General features: G+C 41.6%; 1 protein-coding gene across 8 annotated transcripts in view; it reads right to left on the reverse strand.

The window, feature by feature from the left end:
- Positions 1–6,309: 6,309 nt before the first annotated feature.
- Positions 6,310–26,350, reverse strand: part of LOC100696627 (plasma membrane calcium-transporting ATPase 1) — a 123,903-nt gene continuing 103,862 nt past the window's right edge. For 6 of the 8 annotated variants that reach the window (XM_003447707.5, XM_005469687.4, XM_005469679.4 and 3 more), the window contains 5 exons: positions 23,883–24,096; positions 23,534–23,745; positions 22,870–22,977; positions 21,520–21,702; positions 6,310–12,652 (listed from right to left, as the gene is read on the reverse strand). In XM_003447707.5, the coding sequence (XP_003447755.1) occupies positions 12,413–12,652; positions 21,520–21,702; positions 22,870–22,977; positions 23,534–23,745; positions 23,883–24,096 (957 nt within the window). In that variant the 3' untranslated portion in view covers positions 6,310–12,412. Of the gene's footprint in view, positions 12,653–16,934; positions 17,143–21,519; positions 21,703–22,869; positions 22,978–23,533; positions 23,746–23,882; positions 24,097–26,350 lie in introns of all 8 variants that reach the window. The other 2 variants (XM_019359118.2, XM_005469686.4) reach the window with 1 other exon arrangement.

Here is a 26,350-nt window from a genome sequence, read left to right on the forward strand (position 1 = left end):
CGCTATGACGGATATATGAGATAGAGCTCATACAACAAAATCCATGACCTGGGGATCATACCAGTTGCTTGGCTGTTACGCACTAACAGTAGTTTACCAAATTATCTGTCTTTGATTCTCGCATGAATCAAAGATTTGCAGCAGTTCCAACAAGGATCCAAATGCAGGGGGAAAAAGGCGATTTAATACTGAGATGATTCAAAGCTGCAGAAAAAACAAACAAACCCAAAAACAATGAATCCACCAAGGCAGAAAAAAGAACAGGCAGCAGAGTGAGAACAGGAGAAACCGATGAGAGTAAAAAAATCGAAAAAGACAAAGTAAAAACAAACGCAGAAAGTTATCCTTTCAAAATAAAAGAGGAATCTACAGAAATGTGTAAAATTCTGTTGTGAACCACAATGTTCAGATAAGGTCTATAAATACCAGTGAAGCACAATAAAAGTTACAGATTCTTAAAAGAAATAGAGACAGAGAAGTTCAGGCATGAGTAAAACCAGGGAAGACTTTCCTGTGAAAGTTTTAAGACAACTTAAAGAAAGTCGCTGACTCAGCAAACCAGATTTCCTTCAGTAGCTCACTCCTCGCCTCGAGGTGCTGCTATAAATCCCCTGTCCTCTTTAGTTTTAGTCGTGCTGTATTTCACTCTGGGCTGACTGTTCTTTAAGCTACTACAGATACCTGATGAAGGAGACAGAGCGTTCCCTTTGGCATCAACTGGAAGTTAGTTTTTTATGTTTTATGTTGATATTAGTTTTTATTATTAAAAGAAAATGAGGTTAATACATTTATTATAACTGTGTTTTGGATGAAGAAATATTGGATTTACACACTGACATGTGTTTTTGTTTTTTTGTTTGTTTTCAGTTTGTTTTTTGTTTTTTTTTGGGGGGGGGGCATCATAGTGGGTTTTAAATCAAGCAGTGAAGATGAGTTTGAAGTGCAGACGTTTAGCTTTAATTGAAGAACTTTAGCAAAGTATTACTTTAACTATTTAAGAATTACATTCATTTTTATACACAGTTCCCAGATCTCATCGTTTTCAGGGAAGGCCTTGCATATTTTGACAAGATAATGCTAATCTGCATAGTGGGGTTTAGCTTTATATACTGTAGACTTTCTCATTTTAAATATGTGATGTGTTTTCTTTGTTCAGTTGTAAATAAAAAAGGGGTTGCATTTTGTTTTTACAGTTTACAGAGCGTCCCAGCGTTTTTGGAAGTGTGGTTGTAAAATTGTATATTTGTCCAATTACTTTTGAGCATCTGAAAATGTGAGACTATATGTATAAACAAGAGTGTAACTCCTAAAAAGTTAATGCAATACTTTTGTTAAAGCCGTCAGTTAAAGCCAAAAGTCTGCATGTCAATCGCATCCTGATGGTGAAGATAAGTTTCCACTTCTAGAACAGACAGAAAGAAACAGAAGGAAAAAAGAAATGCGCCCAAGCAAAGGACCTTAAAAGGGTCATTTTTAAGGTCCTTTAAAGTGTTTCTGGCTCAGACGCACACAGCAGTGAGCTCGTCACATCAAATCACAGCCACCTTCACTCACAGCCTGCAGGCTCTTTAAGCAGCAGAGGAGATCGTTGGTGTAGTTGTTCAGGAAAAGGCATCAGGAAATACAAATGGACCAATTATGGGCCACATGGAAGAGAGAAGGAGAATTACCTTGGGCCATAACACACCCACACCAGCTTTTCTCAAACTTTTTGCGACACACCACCTAAAAAAAATTATTAATAATAAAAAAGCAGCAGTAATTTTTTTTATTTATTTCTCCTTAAAAACAAACAAACAAACAAATAACAACCATTATTTCAACTTGGTTGTCCACCTCCTGCGTGCAGTGGCTGCGCCCCACAGTTTGGTAAGATATCCTCAACTGTAAAGCAACCTGTATCCACATGGGGGCAGTGTTGTACTGAGCAGCTCAGTGTTGCTCATGACACTGCAACACTAAATTCATCTGCTGTGTAACATACAGTAAAATACATTAGGACTGCTCAGTAATGCCCCATAGAGGCCGCAGCGTTCATTACAGTCACAACATGAGCAAACATCTTGATTTTGTCCTTCTTACTGTCTTGATGCATCTTCAATCATTCAGGTAAGTAAATCCCAAAAGGTTGATTCTGTTCATCTGGATGTAGAGTTTTCAGTGGGAGAAACGTTTCGTCACTCATCCAAGTGACTTCTTCAGTCTCAGCTGACTGCAGGTTTCCCCAACCTCATAAACAGTACATTTGCACAATAAGTTCAGTTATTGTGAAAATGTACTGTTTTGTTTATAAAAAAACAAAACAGTCTATGCAATGATTTTATAAAAAACCCTGAAATTAAAGCTGAAAGTCTGCACCTCAATCACATCTTGATTGCTTGATTTGCTTGATGTGTGACGTGTAAATGCTGCACATTTACGTGCCACTACCAAATGGCATGGCCTCGGACAATGTGCACAAGATCTTTCACTTGGCATTTTTGTCTCTCGGTCCTTGAATCACTCAGGTCTCAAGGAACAGATGTAAATGAAAGAAGCAAGGATACACACCTGCATAATGAAAAGCACTACATCAAAACACTTTAAATGTAACACCTTTAACATTTATGAAAAACATGAGCAGCTAATACACAGTGTATAACAAAGTCTAACATACCTGCATTGGTCAACAACCATGAATTCTCTTAAAGACAAATCACACTGTTACCATGGCGTCACTTTTGGTTTTTTAATTTTTGAAGCCTCAAAATCATCAACTGATTTGGGTAGGAAGCTGCATCTACAAACGTCCGTGTGCAAGGCACTATCAAGTGCCAATCAGTTATTTGATCATTGTATTCAAAAGGAGCCCGATCTCCTGATCTAACACAATCCTTAGTTAATCTTTGAAATCCTTATTTTTAGTTTAGTTTGAAATCATTGGTAATTTTTGCATTTATTGCATAAAATAAATACTGCTTAATCTTGGCGACAACGCTGCTCTGTGGACCTTGGATTATTTTGGACGTAAAGAGTCAGTCACTGTCTGTGGCATCAGGTGAATCCAGTCTTTGGGAGAGTCTCTGCTAAAAGAGTTTTGTGACCCAAATTTTTCTCCAAGGTTTAAACATGAATGAAGTCAGGTCGGTTTCCGTAGAATTTGTTCAGCAAAAGACGAATTCAAGGCCGCAGGAAATCATTTGTACCTGCAGCCATCAAAGTTTATAACTCCTCCTTGTGATACCTGGACTAATTTTACTTTTCTGTACTTTCCTAAAGTCTTTTTTAATATTTAATTCTAATTTAACACATCACTTTGACTGCTTTCATTCATTTTTGTTTTATGTATTGAGTTTACTTTTTCTATCTTCTCCTAGGATTAATAAATACCTCTGAGTCTGTGAATGCACCATTACTCCAACCTAGCCCAACTTTTATCTCTAAAACCAAGTGTTGCCTTCAAATAGGCCTTTGAAGGGGCAGGCCAGCCAAACAGTTCCAGCTTTTACAAAGGTAACTCTGATGGTCTAAACCTTTGAGACTGTTATTGCCGCAAAAGCACATAAATCTGCACACACACTGAAATTCACACATGCGCACTGAGAGATAAATGCACAAATGCTTTTGCTCCAACGATAACCTCATGTAAACCTCTCATTTGTAGATACTTTCATGCAGGCAGCGATGTGAAATGATAAACACTGTATACAGCAGTGAGTAGCAAGTTTATCTAAAAGCCACTGAGGCTAAGAGAAGGCAACCGGATGTGGAAAGATGCAAAATCACTTTTTGACCCCTGCGGCGCTTTTTATGATCGCCTTCGTGTGATGCATTAAGGGGACATCTGTAAATAACAGCTCTTACAAACCAGTCTGGTTTTCATTCCCCCCCAGCAGGTTCAGGTCTAGTTTTACTTTTAAAAAAACCTGACATTCAAAATCTGACAAAAAAATAAAAAATAAAATCACAAGTTGACACAGCTTTATTTCAAATTTCAATGGCTTTATTTTATGTGTATAGATTTGTATATATTTATATATATATATTTATATATTATATATATATATTTATGTAACAACTTGTACTCAGTTGCTTGATTATCATCTTTTGTTCAGCTTAAGTTCAAACGACATGACACTAAGACCAAGGCATTCCACATGTTCATATTTTACAAAAGAGTAAAGAAAACGTGTGCGCGCTTGCGTGTGTGTATGTGCATCTGTCTGCACACAGCTGCTATACACAAACACACACACACGCACACACACACGCACAGACATATATCAGTGTACAGGTGGTGTCGTGGTTCTGTCTGTACAAAGAACTGGAACACAAAAAGCAGATAAAGACGGAGACGAGCGGACAGAGTGAGAGCGCGAGGGAGAGAAACCGGATGAACCACTGGAGGCGAACTGAAGGATTCTGTTGCATAGATTGAAGCAAACAGGAGGAGGGTGTCTGACAGGAACGGACAGGATGGGAGTGAACGACAGGGAAAGTGACACACACACACACACACACACACAGACACGCACTGAGGAAACACACCTTCATCGAGCCAATACATCCACACGAACACACTCACTCAGGGAAGCACAGGACGTTTTATTTTGGCTCAAACAACAAACCACCGCTGCGGCTCAGAGTCTAGCAGACAGGACCAAAGACACAGAGGTCACGACCTCTGTGTTTCAGCCGATGGAAAGCTAAAGGACCACCAAAGCTGTTACACCTCATTCAAAGGTGTAACAGATGTTTTGTGCGAAAGTCCATGTCAGTACATCCAATAAAGTGTCCAGATACTTCACTAAAATGTCACCCTCATGTTAGCACTGAAGGGAAAGTCTGTGTGAAGGATTTTTCTTTTAGGGAGTCTGATCGCCGCTGTGGCCAACCAGATCTGTGGACGCCAAGAAGCCACCCAGGCTTCCTCATCTGTCACGGTGTTCCCTTATCCCACAGGGAGAAGATTCCCTTTCACGAATGTTTGTGCAGAGATTTCAGTTCTGACAGAGCGTCCAATGGTTACTCTGATATTCTATTCTGGACCAGATAACCAACGCTGGTCAGCCGTGATGATAGAGCACGGTTGAATTTTGGGATTTTAATCTTTGTTTAATCTCGTCACATCACATGTTTTTGTAAAGCACTTTTTAACATTGTTTTGATTCATGTTATTTCGACTGAAGCTGAAAAGTATTACAACTTGGACACATAAACAGTGTTTTACAAGAAAGAAAGAAATGCAGTTTGGAACTTGTACATTTCACTACTTTTAGGCATTAATTTCAAGTTTCAAGTTTACTCAATGATGTTGGGAAACAGAACGCTGATAACAGAGTTGCAGACTTAATAAGGATCAAAATAATTAGAGACAAACATTTTATCTTTGTTTGTGCTGGGGGCTGAATTGTGTTCATGACCTCAGTGTTGCTTTAATCCTGTCAGCGACCCTGCTGTCAGATTTCATGCTTCATGCACTTTAACGCAGTCACTTCCAATGTGATGCTAAATTCTACAGCCTGAAAAAAACAAAAAAAATCTCAAATAAACATTGAGTCCATAATTATTTGTATCTAACTGAAGTTTGTATCTAAGCTGCAGCTGTTTATTAATGTAGGCTTGAAGTAAAATGTCATTCTCTTTTGTGGAAACTGAAGGACTAAAGGATTTATTTTGTGTCTTTAAACAGGAAACTTTGTGGCATTTTGCCCGCCACTGGACACAATTAGGTGCCGCTTGAGATTTTAACACTAAAATAGGGAGCGGGGCTGTTTTTCTTTGTATTACATGGAGGGTAAACAGATGTCGAATCAATTGAAAATGGGGAAACAAGGCAGAGCCCACATTTCACAGCTAAAAAATAGTTCAAATCCCTAAATCATATCACATGATGACTCCATTATCCTCATTTTTCTGTCCAGCGTAGCCTGTAGAGAGAGTCAGGAGGATAACGGATCGATGGATGCGATCAGTGAGATGAATGGACGCCCACCTGAACCACATCATGCTGAATGTTTCAGGCCTGTTTAATTGCCATCACCTTCCTCCCTCCTCCTCCTCTTACTGCACACAAGGGGGTGATGAGTTCAGGAGAGTCTGTAAAAGTGAGTGTTTGTGTGATATGAAAGAGAATGAGGAGAGAGGAGAGACGTGATGAGTGGAGATGATGAAAAAAAAGAAGAATCTTCATCTTTCATCAATCCATCCACCAGAAGTCGCACAGTTTTAATTTCCTCAGTGTTTCACCTCACAGTGCACATACCTGTGTGTGTGTAATGGTGCATGTGTTGGGGGGCGTGTAACTCAGATTCATTTGGAAAACAAGTCAACGTTTGGGATGTTTCATTCCATACTAAAACATGCAGAACACAGAACATTGAACACATATACTGAACAGTTAGTTTTATCCAAATGCAGTTTCTCTTTTTTTTGTTTGGTTTTTTTATCTTTTTTTTCCCGTACAGAGTGATTTTAGGATACACAGAACACGACGGAAACCAATCGCACCAGGTTGGACATATTGCTTTAAACCACCAAATTTTGTATATATGTCATGCATGCCACATAGATGATATTATGTTTATACAAAAATAACACCAACGCCTATTACTGTGTATCATAGTAATTACAGAAAAAAACTTTCAGTCTTTTTTGCAATGAAGTTCAACTGAGAAACCTTATACATCTATGTATTTATGTCTAATACATATATACATATAAATATATATATATACACACACATATTAGATATAAATACATAGATATACTATATAAATATATAGATATATATGTTAAATGGTTATGACTTTTCCAGCTGTGATATTCCAGTTCAATTGAACCCCTTTTTTTTCTTTGTTAAAGTTTGATGTGGTCGTGAAGGTTCTCTAAAGATTTCCTGTTGTGAAAAAAGGCAGTGCTCTGAAGAAGAAGAAGCAACGCAGTCAAAATGCAACAGTGACCGGATAAGACGTGAGTTCCTTCTCCATACAGAAGTCCTAATGAGGGAAGAAAAGAAAAGAAGATCTGTGGCAAAATGAGATCTTATCTAGTCCAGAAATGAACTTTCGAAAAACTAAATCCAGGTGAGGATTTTCAGTCTGCTGAGTCTCGTCCGGACTGTTTTTTGTTTGCGACGTGGCTGAAACCAGGAGCACAAACAGGCCGCCGCAGAGTCTCTGATTGCATGGCTCTGCTTGTGCAGCTGGCATGAGACGTGAGGGGCAACCAGTCCAAGCAGTCCAACACATGACCACCGCGGCCACAGTGAGGCGATGGCGAGAGCGGGGCGGGGGGCACTCTTATCCAGACAGGAGGGAGGAGAAGCGAGGCGAGGGGAGGGGGGTGACAAACTTGTGCAGAAGAAAAAGACGACTTTGGCAGAACATTCTTAAAGCTTTGCTGGGTGATGATTGGCTGATTGCCCCCTCTCCCATTTCCTGTCACCGACACAGACAGCAGGTACACTTCATTCACTTATATGACAATATTTACACTGTACTGACTCTAAGGAGGAGCGCAGGTGTTGAGCAGTTAGACAAAACAAAGAGGAAACGCGTCATCGTTTGGAGGGCGTGTCTCGTTTAGAGCCAACGGACACATGGCGGGAAGAGGAAGTGATGTCACCAGCGCTCTTACAGTCCTGCTCTCTTCCCGGAAACAGTTTCTGAAAGCTGTTAGTCGCATATAAAACGATGATGACCTCCACAGCTGCAGCTGTGTCCCGCCACAGGCTCCGCCTCCTCCAAGATCTGAATTTCATGACCACAAAAACAAACAAACTGTGGTCCAGGGCCGGACTGAAACTTCTTAGGGTTCTTTCAGGCAAGCCCCCCTTTACCCCCAATATGTAACCATGCACATTAACGGCTTCAAGTAAATTCATAAAGCTCCTGCTGTTCCTGGATGCTGTAATAAATATTAACTCTACAAAGTGAAGCCTCACCTTTATCAGTTTAAACAGTGACTGAGTCCTGAACCCAAAGCCAAGTCGCTGTGGGCTCAAATACATTCAGTCTGACCTGGTTTGGGCAGAGCGCTAAATTTTAGAGCTAACCAGACCACGCCTTGTGAGAATGTTGGACGAGGGCTCAAAGACTTACAGCAACACTAAGATCACCTAAAGCTTGACTTAGAGTACAGCACTGAATCCACACTGCATCCTGATGTGCACGACACGTGATTGGTCCACTCGGTGGTATCAAAGTCTTTCTAGAAGCAACTCACAGAACTCGTTATCCTGCAAGCCCTTACATGGGCATTTATTTTGAAAAATTTTTCAAATTTGCCCCAGAATAAGATTTTGAATAAAGAAGTTAGACTCGTCCCACAATTCTTTCTCTCTCTGTCGCCTGTTTGCTGTGCATACACTGTAAAACCCATTGATTAGCACTCTGTTAATGCCTCTGTTGAACCAAATGTAATAGGCTGTGATTGTATCTAGTGCGATCACAATGCTAATGCAATGGCTGGTATTCTGCCAGTGTACATGGCGTTTTCTCATTTTTACAGCTCAGTTCCCTTCTTCCTGCTTTAAAGTAAAAGTAACTGTTGTTCAGAGTCCAACGTGAGCAGCTCAGCTAGTAAAAACAAAGATGGCCGCTCTGGGGTCTGTGGCGATTCAATGCAGGACTTCAAATTAAGCTTAAAGTCTTTGACCTCGAGTCTGGGAGGTCAGAGCTTGCTTTGTGATTTGGTCCGTCTCTGTATTGACTACAACTACATGGAGCTTACTTTCTGAGGTTTTTCTCGCAGGGGGGTTGGGAAGTCAATTTGGACAAAGATGGGCGTGCCTTCATGGACCACAGCCCCTTCAAAACGGAGGCGGAGCATGACGCGGGACACAGCTTTGATCCTCTTTAAAGTCGTCAGCTCCGACACCTGCAAGCTGGAAAACAGCATCAATCCACTCATTCAAAAAAATCAGTCGCTGTAGCTTCAAAGCAGAGAAACAAACAAACCCAGAGGTTATTAAATAATTATACACTCCCATTTAATGTTTGATACAGTTAGCTGATGCATTTTCTGAACTCTAATGGAGTTGGATAACTGCGAAAAATCACTTAACGTGTAGTGTGTCACAACATCTTAGGTAAAGTGATTATACTCATGTAAAAGGGGGCTAATGGGACTAGACTGTTCAGATTCCAATTGATTGGGCGACAGGAAGTAAACAAGTCACTGCAGGTTTCTGAGCCCTAACGTCAGGTGACCAAGACGACACACGTGGCAGAAATATTTAGAGAGCTGTAAAAAGACAGAGTCCACGGTAGGTTCATCTCATTCATGTACGGTACTGTCACCAAACTCTTCAGCCTATACATATATATTCATATATCTCCAAAATATTAAAAAGTACTTAATATAAAAATACAGAAGAATTGTAAAAAATGAGCAAAACATTGAATTTTATATGAAAACCATGCAAGAAAGATTCCCCATTTAGTTAAATAGTAACTCTAAGATTCAGGAAAGCAAGGGAGTGAAAGGGAAGTGGTCGGATGAGAGAAGCGCAGGCGAACTGCCACCGACTCGCTTTTCATGTAAACATTGTAGAGGTCCTTTAAACTTGGTTCGGCAGTGACGACTGAAGATTTTTCTCCTTGTTTTTTTTCTTCTTTTGTTTCTTTTTTGGTCGTGTTTGAAGTAAAAGGGCCAGGGGTGGAGAGAGGGTGTGTGTTGGGACGGGGTTAGAAAGGGTCAGGGGTGAGAAAGTCCAAAGCAAACCTCGATAACAATGAGATTTAAAAAAAAAAAAAAAAAAATCAATACAGACAACCTATAAAATATGGCTCTGAGTTACATAGAAAAAGCTCATCAGTGGGGGAAGAGGAAGAACCTAGTCATGACAAAAGTTGGAAATATGGCAGTAGTAGCACATTACTTCAATAACGTGTCCTAGTTCAGAGATAGGTTGATGGCTGCTAGTCAGACTAAGAGGGGATTAGACGCACCGCTGCTTCTGATTGGAGGATGAGTCCTTCTTCTTTTAAGACAGTAATCTGCAGACAAGCAGGAAGTACTAAGCGGCAGCAGGAACACAGTGGATTTAACTCTATGGGCTGACTGGTGACATCATCAGTCTCCCGTAAACCTCAGCGTGGCCGCCACACTGATGCCTGTCAATCAGACACAGCAGAGCAGAGAGCGATGATGTTGATGGTGAAGATCAAACATCTTCTCCGCTCCTGGCTGCGTGATGTCACTGACAGCTGATTTAAGTTTATGTTCATAAAATCTGAGAAAGGAGCTAAGATTTGTCTTAAACACAGGCAGACGGTCCGGACGCCGTTTAAAGCTCCATTTACTTCCTGTCTTTGCCCCAGAAACAGACTCGTCAGTGGTAAAGTCGTTTTCTGTTTAACACGCGTTTAAACTTCTTTTACCAGCGCCACAGTCAGACTGCAAAAATGTGAGTGACACCAACAGATGTGAGCTGCCCACGGGCTTAAAATGCTTTAGATTCATTGATAGCAAAACTAAACTTTGTGGCAAACCTACATTCATGGATCCAGACATGAAGCACCGAGAGTACAACCTGACCTCTGACAGGAAATGGGTAGAAGACTAAATAAGATCTGAAATGCTTTACCTAAACTTTTCCTTGAACAAACTAAAAGGTTAATATTCCTCCATCCTCTGAAGGAAATGTTTTCTCTTTAAGCAAATACCCTAAGAAGCCCAAATTATACATCTGCACAGCAGGGAAGTTAGTTGTGCTCAATTTTAACTTGCTGATGAACCCAGGGTGGGCGGGTTTTGTCTAATACGAGCCTGTCGGAGTGTCGAGTTAGGAGACACAAACGAGTGTTACAGTTTTCACACCTATCGGTATGCAAACATCTGCTTGGGAGTGACATAAATTTGGTCATGGTCATGTCCCTGTGCCCGGTGTATCGAGAGGACAACAGTGATTCCTCTCAGAGGAAGAGCACCGACTTAACGTCGGTGTCCAGGGGCGAGTATTACAAGAACAGAGATGAGAATGCATGTGTTTTAGTCTGTCTCTATCCATGTATTACTATTTTGATTGTATTCAACCTCTTCTAGCTGAAAGCATCTCTGTGCACAGCTGCCAACATGAGATTGGAGTGGGCCGGTCGCAGCCACGTGGCGAGCGAGCGACACAGTGGGGGTCGAGCAGTGGAAAAAACAGGCTGCAGCTTTTGTTTGTTGTTGTTGGCCCTCGGGACTTTCCGTGTGTGTAGTGACCTCATTTTACCAGCGATACCTGTGTTGTGACAACACCGAGACAGACATTGGGTTTCAGGGCCTTGTGACACACGCAGACGCCGGGGTATCGATTGTTTTAAACACCCTGATGGTCTCCTCTGCCAGAATATCGATGAGGCTGCCGTGGTAACAGGAGGTTCAGTCCTACAGACAGGAAGCTCATGGAGCTCTGAACAGACGCTGCTGCAGACGCACAAAGTTGAAACAGAATCCCGAATATTCATTCCTACTGTACGTTATCATGCGACTCAACACGAATTAAACAAAAACATGCATCCTACTAGAGAGGGAAAACATGAACCACACTCCCGTTTCCTATCCTCACAGGGGACAAACTGGGGGAGGGGCAGAGAGAACCAGAACCCTGACTGGATGAGATGAGGTCAGAACCCCCACTGAGCAGAAAGCGAGCCCCCTCCAGACGCTGCCGTCTTCAGTATTTTTGGGTAGTAAACATTCTGTCCTTCCACATGCAACACAGCAGCTAAAAAGAAAAGCAACACATACAGACACGATAAAGGGAAAAACATCATTTTAACCTTGAAAGCTGTAGTGTCATACGCACAAGACATTCTCAGGAGTCTGAATCAACCATTGATTGACATTCGTTAGAAGGTTTCAAAAAGAAATCAAGATCAAGGTCTAAAAAACAAACAAAACAAAACAAAACAAAAAACAATAATAATAATAATAAGGTTACATTTTTGCATTTGCCTAAAAATCTTCTGATCAACAAACCCGGCTTATAGCTGTGTAGAAGAGCGGAAGCGTATGTACATCAGATTCACTGCACTCTTTGAAAAGTTCGGTGCCGTTTTTTGAGAACGCAGGAATGAAGCGAGTACAGAACACAACATGCTGCTGCTGCGAGTCCTGCAAGGATCGAACCCAATAAAGTTTAAAAGCTTTTCAAAAAGAATGTCAAGTTAAAAAAAAAAAAAAAAAAGGAAGAAAAAAAAAAACACATGAATGGACTAGAAGAGGCCTTCCACTGTGGAGACTCCATCAGACTTACAGGCAGAACGACGCCACAGTCAGTATGAAAAACACAACGTGGCAGGAATGACCGAGGGGGGGTGGAGACGATGTGAAGCATGTGTGTGTGCAGAATGAGTCATGACTCCCTTCCTCGGTGTGACAGTTCGGTTGGTGGGGTGACAGATGATGCTGATGAAGAGGAGAGAGGAGGAACTCAGATGGATTAATTGAGGTTGAGGGGGAAGGTGGTGGGCAAGTCTTCTCCTCCCCGGATCACTGATGAGGAGCTGGGGAGGGGGTCGATTTCGTCTCCAGTCTCCTTAATGGTGGGGATGCGAGCCTCCTCCTCCTCTGACAGGGGCACGAACTCAGGATGGGCCATGAAGTTGTGGATGGAGCTACGGGACTCTGGGCTCTCCAGCCCCGCGTACAGGGAGCTACGGAACGCATTCACCACCTTAATCTGAAACAAAGAGAGGAAACGAATGTCAGAGGAGGTCTTGTAGGTGGGCAGCCATTTCTACACAAACAAAAACAAAACTGGCAGCAGGGGCTGATGGGACACGTGGCGGTCGTGCGTCTGAATTCTGGCAGGGAAATGAAAAAAAAAACAAACAAAACCCACAAAACACAACGAGTGGAACAGCTGAATGAGAACACGGATGGAAAGCTGAAAATATCCACAAAACATCAACGCAAAAAGGTCAAAAAAGGTCAACGCTGGAGGCAGCTCATAGCAGGAAGTACATAAAAAAAAAAACACAACAAAAACAAAAGCATCATCAGGGAGTCAAATGTGGAGGAGCACTGAATCACAATCACCACAGTACGCACACCTGCACACAAACACACACGTCTGCAGGGAGAGTTAAACTGATGCTTACTCTACATCTATAATTCTGCTTTTTAATATCTGACAGTTAAATATTGATATATGTCCAAAAGTCTGTGGACACCTTAGTTACGGTTAAACTGGGTTCTTAATGTATGAGCACATCGACGAAAGAATGCATCATCACGTTTTATCTTTCTACACACGAACTCATGCCTAGTTTTAACTTTTAGCCATCACGGCCGACGTAACCTTAACAAAACCGCCACTGTAACCGTCACTTCACTAATGATGAAAAAACCCCATTTAAACCAGCACAGATCTCACAATTAGCAACGTTAACTAAAAATGTCTGATATGTTCGTTTCTCCCTGAGCTGGCACTCAGTCATCCAAACTTCCTGACAGAAGACGCTGCATGTTATCAACCCGCTCCCCCACTCATCTAGCTCCAGATGTCGAAGCTGTATGCACTCCCATTCAGCCACTGCAGTATTAATGAGGACGGATGCTGGCGCTGGGTGATGAGGCCTGACACACAGTTGGTGTTGTAGTTCTTTCCAGAGTGGATGGATGGGGGGTGGGCTCAGGTTTTTTTCCCTTTCTTTTCTTTTTTTTTTTTTTTTACCAAACTGGAAAAATATTTACTAATAATACTTTTTGTACATTGGGGAATCGTCACATTGTGTCACAATGAAACACTAATAGGATGATCTGAAACGTAATACAGACTACAAACATATTTGTTTTCAGATTTTCTCTCACTGGAAAACAGCGGCTAATACCAGGACAAACACACTCATACTACATAATACAGTAAACGGTGTGGATGGTTTTGATTCCCCCAGCCTTCGTGATCTCATACCTGATGAGAGATTACCCAAAATGACTCAAAAACACATGCTCGTAAGGACAAGTCTTTCATTACATTTGTTTTTCTTGAACCTGATCATGTTTCAGCTCAGTCTCTGAGAATGAATTCCTAAACGAGCACCGGCGTTAAGCACAGTATGAAATGCATCTGTGGAGCTTTTTGTTTAGACAAAAATTTTAATTCTGCTGCCCAGGTTTAGACGACAAGTTTTGTTAAATAAAAATGATATTGTAGGAAAAAAATGCATAATCCAGAACACAGAAACGTCTTTATTTGTATTGGGCTTAAATAACTGATTAAAATTTCAGTTTCAGTAAATTTTTATTATTTTTAAAGCCAGTGGGTATTTTGTAAACCTTAGTTTTAGTTGGTTTAAAATTTAAAATTAATTTAATTTTCTTCATTCGCAATCTTGGCAACACTGAAATTATGTGCTCAGCCAACAGAACATGTTGCCTGACAACACGCCTGCATGAACCAATCGCAGCGCTTCCCTGCACTGCGCAGCCTGAAATCACAAACCAAAATATGTTTCCAATCAAGGACTAATTAATAAATACGTCCAGTAAAGACAATGAGTGACGGGGGGTTCAGGTTCAGGCAATACAACATCGCCTCGCACGATTATTGTCCCAAAGTGGAAAAACCTGGATCAGATTCAACTTCTTTGTCTACAAAGAAGGTTTAATTAACAGGAATGTCCCACAGTGTAACAGTGACAGCAACAGTGCCCTAAAAACCCCCAAACATTTTCTTCTAAGAGATTCATTGGATGATTTTTCTTTTGATGTAAAGATTTGTACAAATTTTAAACCGTGAAAGCAGTGTTCGCATTCTATGACAGTGTAATAAAACCATTTTTGCCACTAAAACCAACAAATAATGTAAACTTTTATCCTCCCGAGACGGTTCCTGTGTGTTAAAAGTTTTCCCCAGTGGATGAAAGGGTTACTTAGAGTCGAAAAACGGGCCCCGACTGCGGTTTGTAGCCACTCCAGTTTTTGGCCGGATTGTTGGAAGCTGCACCATCTGAAGTTCTCAGCGCTTACCTGGGAAAGTGAAATCTGAGGCTTGTGACTGGGAGGTCTAATCTGAATCTGGCTATGATTTAAATATACAAATATACTTTGGTTCAAACTTGTGAGTATAAGAAGCCGACAAGTCAAGTTCATCATCTTGTTTACTCACTTACTGATCTTTTTTTTCTCCTAATTTTGTTGTTTACTGCTTAAATACCTGCAGAGCTTTGTGTCATATTGCAGGATGAGTCTACTAGCATCATCTCGTCTATGCAAATAAGATATAAATACCATAAACTAACTGTCCTGCAGCACACTGACTTTCTGGGGTCACTGCTGGTTGGAGGCCACGTTTTACCAACTCAGCCATAATGGCGTCAGCGGGAATACCGAAATATTTCAGCCAATCCCCGGCCCCAGTAAACACCACACACATAACAAACACAATCTCACTGTTAAGCATTTCTAATCACGTTCCGAGTGAGAATCGTTTTGTCCTCGGCCTGCTCTCCTCTCTTGGCCTAAAGTCGTTTTGTGTGTGATGAATCCGCAGAGGCTGCAGCTGATCACACTGATTTATACGCACCAGTAGACACTCTTCATTATAATTAATAACCCCGCAGTTCAAAGCTCTCTATTACTGAACCACAAGAAAGCTGCAGGCTGAGCTCTGCAGCTTAGAGCATACATGCAACAACCACACACACTCGTGCATACACAAAGCTCACAAGTTAAAAAGCTCTTGGCTGTTAAACCACGAGGGAGACTTGCTGAGCCTGACAGATTTAACCCTACACAGGATTAACCCATAAAATGATCTCGATGACCAGGATGTTGCCTCAGAGAAAAAAAGGGGGGAAAAAGCAAGAAAGAAAATGGGACGGGGAAATGAGAGCGATTCATCGTCTCTTTCTCTTCTAGTAGGTCACACGTGCCTTTAGTGACTTGTCAGGCACCAAGTCTCATCATGGGTTAATAGATGCATGGTGAGAGTTTAATTCTTCATGCAGGATGGAAGTGATGTAAGTAATAACAAGAAAAAAAAAGATGAATATAAAAGCAGAGGAAGGTGAAGTGGATAGCACACAGAAGCAGAGAGATGGAAACAGATCAGGTTGTCTGCAGGCTCTCTCAGTACTTTTTTCTCTGGCTTTTACAGTCAAACTGCAGTTCACGCTGGTGTCTATTCAAAGCCGTAATGTATGTACTAAACACTTTAAAAGGATTTAATAAAACACATTCAGTGTATTTTTTCTGTACAATAGAGCTGAAAATGTTTGAATGTTCTAGAAATGCTGAACTGAATGAAAGAAACATCTGAGTGCTGCAACAAATCATCTAAAAAAATCTTAAACCCTTGTTTCTCACTCGCACCACTGTATGAATGCAGCAGGTTAACATGAAGCTAATTAGCAAGCTCTAAAGATGTTCACTTTTTCTCTAAAGATGTTTTTAAATATCTTCTGATGTTCAGCTCTTACTACACTCACATCTTCACACTTTTTTACTTACAGATTTCAGCAGCAGCATCACAGCTTTATTTGCGGTTTTAATTGCAGCGATTGCAAACGGAGCATTTTCCCCTTGCTGCTGGTTTACATTTAATGCTCTCCACCAAACCTTTGGGGGGCTTTTATTGTAAAGCTGCTGTAGACAATACAACTTAGCCAGGAGTGTGATTAGAAGAGCTTTCTAAGCTATGCTCCTTGTGAAGGAAGGAAAGTAGAAGAGGAAGAAAAGTTTCTATGTAGTCAGCACAGGTTCAATAATAGCATTATCTTTAGTGCTACCCTGCAGTGGGCTATTCCCAATTCCACCGCTTCCAGTTAATGAATAACCTAGGCACAGTCTTCACATGAAAAATTCCAGATTAGTTCAGGGCGTGCAGACACCCGATTATGACGGCAGCAGTGCAATGGCTTCAGTGTCGGTAAGTCATGCAACGTTCAAACAGAGGAAAAAAAAGACAGAGTCCAGCCCGGTGGAGCGTGCTGTTAGCTGGCCTCCAGTCACCGACTCACTGCCTGCAGTAGAGGAGGAAGCAGCAGCGGGGGGCGGAGCCCCAGCCGAGTTGGTGAGAGAGGAGGAGGAGCTAAGCCCTATGTGGGTGGGGCTAGAGAGAGTTTTGGCAGCAGTGGCGTCATTGTGCTGGCTGACGACGGACGGCTGGCGGCGCAGGGCACCGGGCACCGCCGCCTGGCTCGTCTGGAAGGTATAGACCACATCCATCTGAAGGAAGGACAGTCACAACACACTGTTAGAGAGCAGAGAGAGCAAGAAGACAGCGCAGAGGAACAGACTTCTGCAGAGGTTAGAGACAGTGCAGTCTGACCGTCAGTCCTTTTAATTCATTCGGACATAAAGAAGAGGTAGCGTAAGTACAGCGATGAAGACAAGCACATCTGACAAAAGGGTGACGCTATGTTTGCAATGAAAAATGGCACTGTCCGCACAGATTCTGAGCCGTTCCCTCTCATATTGACTTGAATTAATCACCCAACCACAGATATCAAAACTGTAAAAACATCATTTGATCAAAACCAACTAATATTTCATTTCATTCACCAAGATCAGTGCTGATGAAATAGACAGATTTTATGAAGTGGATCCTTTCCTTATTTTCTGTCATGTATATATACACTGATGCTGGATGTTCATTTTAAACTTTGCAAAGTTTCAAATAATGACTGCTAGCCAAAAACTCAGACAGTTTTTTTTTAATCTCTTATATGTGTGCACAGCATCCCCTGTGAGTGAGGGGCAGCCAATCAGAGGAAAGTTGGCTTAAAGATAAAAGAGCTAAAACTGCTTGTTTCAAACACAGGAGTTGCACAAAGTTCCAGTGTAAGATAAATAAGGATGATTTTGAATTGTGAATCATGCAAAGCTTCTCTGTTAGAGTCCTAAAACTGTAGGCAGAAGCTGGGTATCATACTGTCCCTATACTGAACACACTGTATCCAGCATTTAAATTCAACAGTTAGTTTTACTGAAAGAAAACAAATGGACATTATGGCAGTAAGAAAATTTCTGATTTTCCATTGAGGTATTTCTTGCATATTTAGTACATTTGTTAAAGGAAAAGCAAAATAAAATATCAAATCTTCCAATGGGGTAACCTCTGCAGTCCTTATCTGTGCTGCTGCAATACAGAAAAACTGAGCTACTGATACTTTTAGTAGGTAGAGACACTAGAATATGAAAGAGAAACAAAGATGAGAAGAGGAGGATGAGAAAGAGATCAGGACAGAGGAGAAGTTGTAACAGCGAGGAGAAGTTTGAGAGCTGTCATTTAGTTAGTGTCAAAATGTGAAAATCCTCTGACAGAACGAAGGGATGGAAAAAGAAATGGAACAATGAATAAAGAGCTTTTGAATCAGGCTTACGGCACTCTGACAGAGAGAGAGCTGAGACAGGAGAAAGAGAAATGTGTCATTTGGAATGACTGATAAAGTTTCTGCAGCGAGGTGCTGCATGTAGCAATTATTCCCCCACTGTGTCTGACTGTTGAGGCGTTGAGCGGCACAACTCTGCCCACCAGGATTAGAGAGGAAGAGGACAGGAAGAGGAGCGTGGAGAGATAAGAACCTAATTAGCTTGCAGCCTTTCGTCGCCTCCCTCTCCATCCCCGCTTCCTCCCATCCTCCCATCCCGAGAGGACAACACACTGATATTACAGATACACAGCCACGAAGAGAAAAAGGAGAGCGTCCTCAGTTCTGTACAGCAGATCCGATGGCAGACAGACAGAAGAGGAGGAGAAACATCCGCCTTTCACGACACTCCACTGATTTACGTGGACCGGGTGAAGATTATCGTAAACCGCACACGTGGATCAGGGTTTTCCGCTCCACCTGAAATCACACTTGCCCTCGCCTGTTCATTTGTACCCGCTCTGAAGCTTTCAATCAGATTATGTGATCTGCTGAATGAAGCTTCCACTTTCTCGGGGCATTTTAACCTCTAGACATTTACCAGCTCACCGGTAGCACATCGATGGTTAGGGTTAAGTTTGGCTTTTGTTTTAGCTTCATGCAAAACAGGCACATTTTAAATGAAGTATCATTTATTAAATTTGGTATTACCAGATTTTCCTACAGTTCCTACATGAAACCACCGACTTACTAAATAATTCATTTGTATTCTTACAGTTTTAGTCTGTTCGTGTGATAAATAGTGTATTATGGATGTTTAATAGTATACTTTCCAGTTTTTTTTTGAACAGCTGTTGAACACTTTGGCCATCACCTGCTGTTTTAATCAATGTGTAATGTATAACAATAATAAAATGGACAAATGATGGAGAAGCACCAGAGCTCTGGATTAAGAAGCTACACTTCTTTGTTTAGTTGTTTCATTTGGAAGAGGTCTGGTTTAAAATAAAGTCTTATTTTCTGTCAGTTACAGAGATGAGTGAAGAAGCAGAGAGTCAGTGTTTCTGCAGAGGTCAAACTGAGAAACTCAAGACGACAAACCAGAAGAAATTCGCTATTATTAATTCAGACGTGGTTACCCTCTGGCCTCAGTAAGTACAAGCAAGCCCAGTGGTAAGAGGAAAACACCTGACCTCGCTGACTCCATGTGTGTGCGCGTGGGAGCAGAGCGATGGCTGCTGTTACTGTAAGTGGGCGTTAGCATGGAGGCTAATGAAGCCCACAGAGACTGAATGGGACTGCCCGTGGACATGCTAAAGCTCAGTGAGCTGTCCTGTAGTAGGAGGATAACACAGACAAGTTCTAGCGTACTAGTAAGAACACCAGCTAGATTTCAATCCAAATGCAATGTAGCATGAAGTTAGTTTACTGACATAATAATTCACTAATGACACTGAGTCTCCAATTCTGATGGAAGAAAAAGATGATCGCATTCGTGTTTTAAAATCCAGTTTATCTCTTCCTTTGATTAGAGGACTGTTGACTCTCATTTTCTTTGTCCTTCATGCTTGTTTTGCCCTTCGTCGCTCTTTTCGTTTACTTTGTGGTTTATTTTGTGACGTTTTTTCTCCCTGACCCATGTTATTGGTTTGATTGAGTCTTCTTGCTTTCTTTTTAACCCCTCTCTCTTCCTTGTTGTCTGAATTTAGTCAGAATTTCCATCAGTCTTTGCCAGTTTATTGCAGTTTCAACTTCCTCTTGTTCCTCAGTCTTCCCTTGATTCACCCCATGTTTTAGATTCAGTCAGTGCTTTTTTTGGACTAACCTGCCTAATTGTGCTGCAGGTTTTCTAACTGAAGTTCCTTTCTGTTTACCCTTTCTGCCTGTCTGTCTCCGTGATCCTGTATTTAGGTCAACCTTTTCAAACTTGACCACCACAGGTTACACGATTGTGGTCTTTCAGAAGTGTTTCTAAAGATATGCTCACTAAATCTGGCTTTGTTATTATTTAATCAGTAACTTTTCCAAAAAGCGTGACTTTTTAATTTCTTGTGGTTTCCCTCAGGTTACACAGGAACTGAAAGTCTGGATGGAAACAGGTGGATGGAGACACGCTTGCTGACATGACTGATTAATTTACTGACTAATGAAAGTACTCAGGAAGGTTTCTGCCGCTGTAGCCGTCTTTAATTTCTGTTTTTTAATAAAGTGGTTCTGTGCCGAAGCTCTGCAGCAGAGTGTGAAATTGACAGGACAACATCTGCAGTTGAGTGTGTGTGTTTAATCTTCAGTTCAATTACAGACACACACACACACACACACACAGTTTTATCTAACAGTGTGTGTCACAGAGGTGCCGACATGAAGCTGCAGTCAGAGATGCAGCTACGGTAAACTTTTATCAAGAGTTCTGGTTGACTGCACTATGTTGTACAGTATACATATGATAAAGACTCTACAGGCTTCATTTGGTGTCTGATCTGCGATGGATGCTGACAGTTTAGAGGATCCACATGGAAAGTTTGCAGAGCCAATCAGGCTTTGCGGCGCAGCTCCACGCATTCGTTAAATGTAGATACTGTGCTTTCTGTATATATTTTTTCTCCTAAGCGGTGATCAGCTTGACTTTAAAGATTTTTTTACACCCTCCAGCTGTTAATTCCACCGTAAAGCAGCTTGATGCAGTTTACCACTTACTGCTTTTATTTCAGTAAGAGATGGTAAGGAGATCTGAAAAAAGGTCATTTTTTCTTTTCTTGCAACGAGAAGAGAACATCAATAAGAAAAAAGATGTACTGTACTGTGAGAGCACAGAAAATGTTGAATGAAAGTGAACTTGTCGTTTTGCTACAGAGTCTGGCTGGTCACCAGTGGTGATAAGCCGATGCTTGTCGTGATGCTCTGCCTGAAAAACACAAATGATGTTCGACAGATCTGAAATAAAAACTTTGGTAAGGAATTTGTTGATTGTGAACCAGATCAAAAATGGACCCGGCTGCTGGATTCCATCAATTGTGATGCATTCAGGTGTCTGCTGGAAAAAATATTTTTATTAAAGTCTCTCTTTGTCATCTTGATGAGAGAATGCCTCTCAAACAACAATTCAGATAAGACAATAGACCAAAAACAAAACAAGTCCTCAGCCGTTGCCATCAAAGGGGGAAACTGATAACAGAAGTAACCTGCAGTAGGTGATAAAGTTAGACATGTCGAGGAGCCGAGGTGAGCATACCTGTGTCTGGATGCGGTTCAGACCTCTGAACCAGAGAATCTGGCCTCTCCTCAGCTCCATCTCGGCGTGGTCGATCTCATCCGTGCCCTCGTTCAGCTCCTCCTCGGGAATCTCCTCCTTTGTGATACCGTGACCGGCCTCCTTCAGGAACTTCAAGTGGTGTGTGGGGATGGCCGAGATCAGCTGAGGTTGAGAGAAAACCATTGTCAGCAGATCAGATCTGGTGGTGTTTACGCCAAATCAACAGATGAAAACAGCTGACAATATCCGATAACACATCGATGGTCAAAATAATAAAACGTTTTATGAATATATAAAGACAGCCTGTGCTACAGGACAAGTTTAAAAGATGTATGAGAACTGCATTATGGGAAATGTAGGATTCTTTGGAGTGTGACTGATTAAAGTCCTCACAAGTTAATAATTCACGTGTTAATATGTGTAGTGTATAATGACTCAAAAATAGACAAAAAGCAGGGTGTGCAGGGTGCTTTCCCAATCTGGGACCAAGACTTATGTGAGACAACAGGACTAAGGTGTTACTAAGAGGTTGTAAGAAGTATTTTGGGTAAAGTTTGACAACTTTATTTTAAAAGATAAAAAGCTAACAAATGAACTACTTATCAGTGCTTTCATTTTTTTTTCATTTTTTTTTTTACTAACAAGCAAAATGTTCCTAAAGCTGCACTGAAGCTTGATTTGACCTCAATTTTAAAACATTATATACAAAAACTAATGAAGCAAAATTAACTTGTAACTTGGTTATGCAATCATTATTTTCCTACTGCTGGTGAACTATCTGTTCATGGTTGTTAAAAGAGAGCGGAGAGACACACCCGGCCTCCTGCTGGAGCTGCACATCAGCTTTTTATATCTCCGTCACCCTCCTCTCTCTCTCCGTTAGAAACAAAAGGTGTTTTTACCTCTTAAATAAATCACAGACTTCAGATGAGTTTGTTTCTGTCAGCATATTTCTGTCTCTCTGCCCTCCACCTGAACCCAGCAGGCTAGCTATGACTGAACAGTTTTTCTGTGTGTTTGCATGCTAACAGGATCATGCGTGTGACGGCGTGTTCGTGCGCGTCCACAGAGGCACTGACACGCCGGGTTTGTTTTCCCTCGGCGCTCGTAAACAGGAGTCGCATAGCTTTCATGTGCTGAGCTCATTACCATGGCGATAGTCGTGATGGCAACACCGCAGCAGCGCGAGTGTGACAGGCAACAGTTTTCTGCCATAAACCTCACGTATCCACCTCTTCATCAGCTCCTGGGTACACGCTGCTTATTCTCACAGCTCGGGCTGGTGTTTTTTCTGCTCAGCTGTTTGTGCACCCGCGGTTTTTGTCTCACCTGTCCCCACAGCAGCTCTCCCACGCCGATGAAAACGCACCACAGCCACTGGTCGATGGTCAGAGCCGTGCAGGAGAACGGCTTTCCTCCGAACTGAACAATGACGATCTGGGAAGGAAACAAGCAAGCGGCATGTGAGCCGTGTGAACGGAGCAATGATAGTAAACTTTTAGCCGGCAGATCTGGTGGTTTCACAAAGTTATGTCAGACTATTCTATAGAGTGAGATTGGTAATAATTTTACTCATACATTAGTCCAATGCTAATGTTAAGGCAAATAAGTAGGATGACAGAATAACTGAGGAAACTCCAAGTTCCAGCGTTTCTATTGTCAACCTTTCGACACTTTGTCCCCCACACAGCGCAGGCAACTGCTCGTCCCGTGATCTTCCGCCTCCTTTTGGTCAACATTTCGGATGTGTGTGATTCATTGTACCACCAGTCCTACTGTTAAGGTCTTAGTCTGATGTGCTGATGTCTTCTTACCATTTCTAATTTAGTAAAGTGAAAAGAAATCATCAGAGGGTTTCAGCTAAACTCTTTTAAATGTAACCAAACTATGTGCAGCACAAATGCAGCTGCACCTACTGAGACCATGAATCCATCCAGACTCAGTGGTCACATAACAGGAAAAGTAGCACGCTAAAGGATGCTGAAGGTGTTACCTGCAGAGCGAAGGTCCCCAGTACAACGCTGCAGAAGATGGGGTTCCTGTAGACACCTTCGAACACGTTCCTCTCTCCGTGGATCTTCCTGGCATTGATTTCGTTGAAGAGCTGCATCATGACGAACACGTTGAACACGATGGTGTAGTGCTCTGACGGCGGGGAGTGCAAGGGAGCGTTTCGCCCACTGTCGATGTCGAAAAACTTCTCACCTGATAAAAGATGAAGGAAAATACCGAAAAAATGAATCTCAACTGTTTCAACAACGATTAACAAACATCAGCGTCTTAGTATCAATGCATTTCTGCAGAACCGGGTTTACACCCAACTAGGATGGAGTCAGACTCACCAGCGAAGAGCAGGGTAAAGATGATGACGAGCTGGTACACAGCATGGCCAAGTATGTTCTTCATCATGGTCCTGGAGATGAGGGGCTTGTTCCGACCATAGGGTTTACGTAGCAGCAGAGACTCAGTGGGCGGCTCCGTGGCAAGAGCGAGAGACGCCAGAGTGTCCATGATGAGGTTGACCCAGAGCATCTGGACAGCTTTCAGGGGAGAGTCCTTTTGGAGAAAGAGCAGGAGTTTAATTTACGAGAAGAGAATATAATATAATATCAGGGATATAACAGAGTATAAATATGATTGAGCAACCAAACAACAGAGAAACATACAAAAAAAATCTTTATGATCTTTAAAACGTTTTTCTGCAATTGCACCATGTCTACTCCGAGTTTGTGCTCCTGGTTGGGTCTGTTTGTGGACCTCTTGCAGACCAGCAAAAAGCATTACTGCCAACTCCAGCTTTGAAATTCCCCCGTTTACAGCATGAGAAACAGTTTTGGTCTAATTTTCCCTATTGTGACAACTGGAATGGTGTGACTGGTTTCAATTTTTGTAAAGCTATCATGTGATCAAAAGACCCTGATAAATGCCACCTGCTGGAAAAGATGGACTCAGTTCACTAGATGACTGAACTCCAATGCTTTCTCAATGACACAGTAACATACACTATAATAATAATAAATAACCTATAAAACATGTGAGAGGACAGTGTGACCACTACTGACAGAGGAGCTGAGATGCTGAGAAGAACTGATCATTCAGGGGGCATGCTCGGACACCGTACAGGGCAATGAGTGGCCTGCTCTCTGGAACAAATATGGAATCTCTGAGATACAAAAAATGTTGCCAGTGATACATAAGTTATTGTTTAAGAAGGTTCAGGGAACCTCAGGTGGACACATCCCATTTTTCACACGGTGTCTATGGTTATATCTGAACTGCATTGTTAGGAAACAAATATATGGGCAGGTTTTATACTGCTGTCACTGTGAGAACCATACTGCAAGAACCGATTTAATCTTAGTGCGTCTAGCATCAAATGAGTAATTTAACTGCATTAAAAAAATGAGGAAAAAAAGTACACACACATTTCAAAGCACCCCCTCCACTTCTAAAACCCAGTTTATGCCTCTGGGTCCTGCCTCTGTTCCTCTGTACACACGACAAACACGTAAATCGCCTTTTAATGATCTTTTCCGTGCACTAACAGAGAGCGAGCGCCTGATGATCAGTGAGCGAAATCACAGCACAGAGACCACAGACCTGCTGAGTCCCCCGTTATATTTCAGGATTATGATGGTGACGTGTTGCCATGGTTTCAGGCTGAATCTTAGCCTACTTTGTGTTCTCCGCTCTGTAGTCGAGTTAGTTATCTGGTCTTGCCAGCTGTGAGCCTTTCAATTAATACACAGCCCCAAGACTTTCTTCTTTATTGTGTCAGGGGTTCAGCTTTCTGATTACAGGCACATTATGAAACAAAGAAAATATGACACGGCCACCTCGCCTCCTCGCAGCACTGAGACGGTCACACCGACTCTTTGTTTCTATGGATATTTTATCAAGCGGAGATTTAAAGATGTTTCCACAGCGTGCGACGAGGTACATCAAACGCACCAGCCTGCCTCAAAATCTAATCAAAACACGAGTTAATCAAAAGCATAAGTGAAAGCGATGTTTTTACTGTTTTTGAATTTGAGATGAAAACCAGCAACGACACAAACACAATTTCACACGCTGTTTATACGCAAATAGCACACACATTTAAATAGCTTTACATTCAAAACATTTAAAGTCTATACATTCAAAAGCATGTGATTCATTGATCAGTGATTAGAGATGCTGTAGCATAAATGCTAGCAGCTGCTACATATGTGCTCCAAGTCTGACACCTGACATTAAGATTCATTTGAAATGATGTTTGGAAAAAAAAAATCTAAAGCAAAACACTGCAAAGCACACTGAGCACACAAACCTTTGCCAAACAGCTCACTCTCTGAGCAGTATTTACTAGAATTGTATTTTTTTTATTGTATTCACCACAATAAATTCACCTTTAAGACTTTGGTGGATCGAAGCCAAATTTAAATGGATTGCTTCCATGACCCCACACTACACCCCTTTTCAAGCTATCATTTTTACAGACAGAGTGATGACACACACGCACATAAACACGACCAAAAATATAACCTCCCCAGTTTTTTCTGCCCACTCGTACTCTAAACTTTTTTTTTTTTTAAACACTAGCAAACAATATGAAACTGTGAGACTGAATTTAGACAGTGGATTTTGAAAAATCATTTGGTACCCAGGCACATGCCGATCCAGTGATAGTGACGTCCTTTTCTTTTTGGGTTGTGTGAAAACAAAGTAGTTACAAACACAATGTGAGATTTCTTTTTTAAATTCTCATTTACACATGTTCGTTCCAGCTTTTTCAGCTCATATTCAGGAGGTCCCACTGACCCGCCTGTCA

This window comes from Oreochromis niloticus, linkage group LG5, assembly GCF_001858045.2.
Source record: "Oreochromis niloticus isolate F11D_XX linkage group LG5, O_niloticus_UMD_NMBU, whole genome shotgun sequence".
NCBI lineage: Eukaryota > Metazoa > Chordata > Actinopteri > Cichliformes > Cichlidae > Oreochromis > Oreochromis niloticus.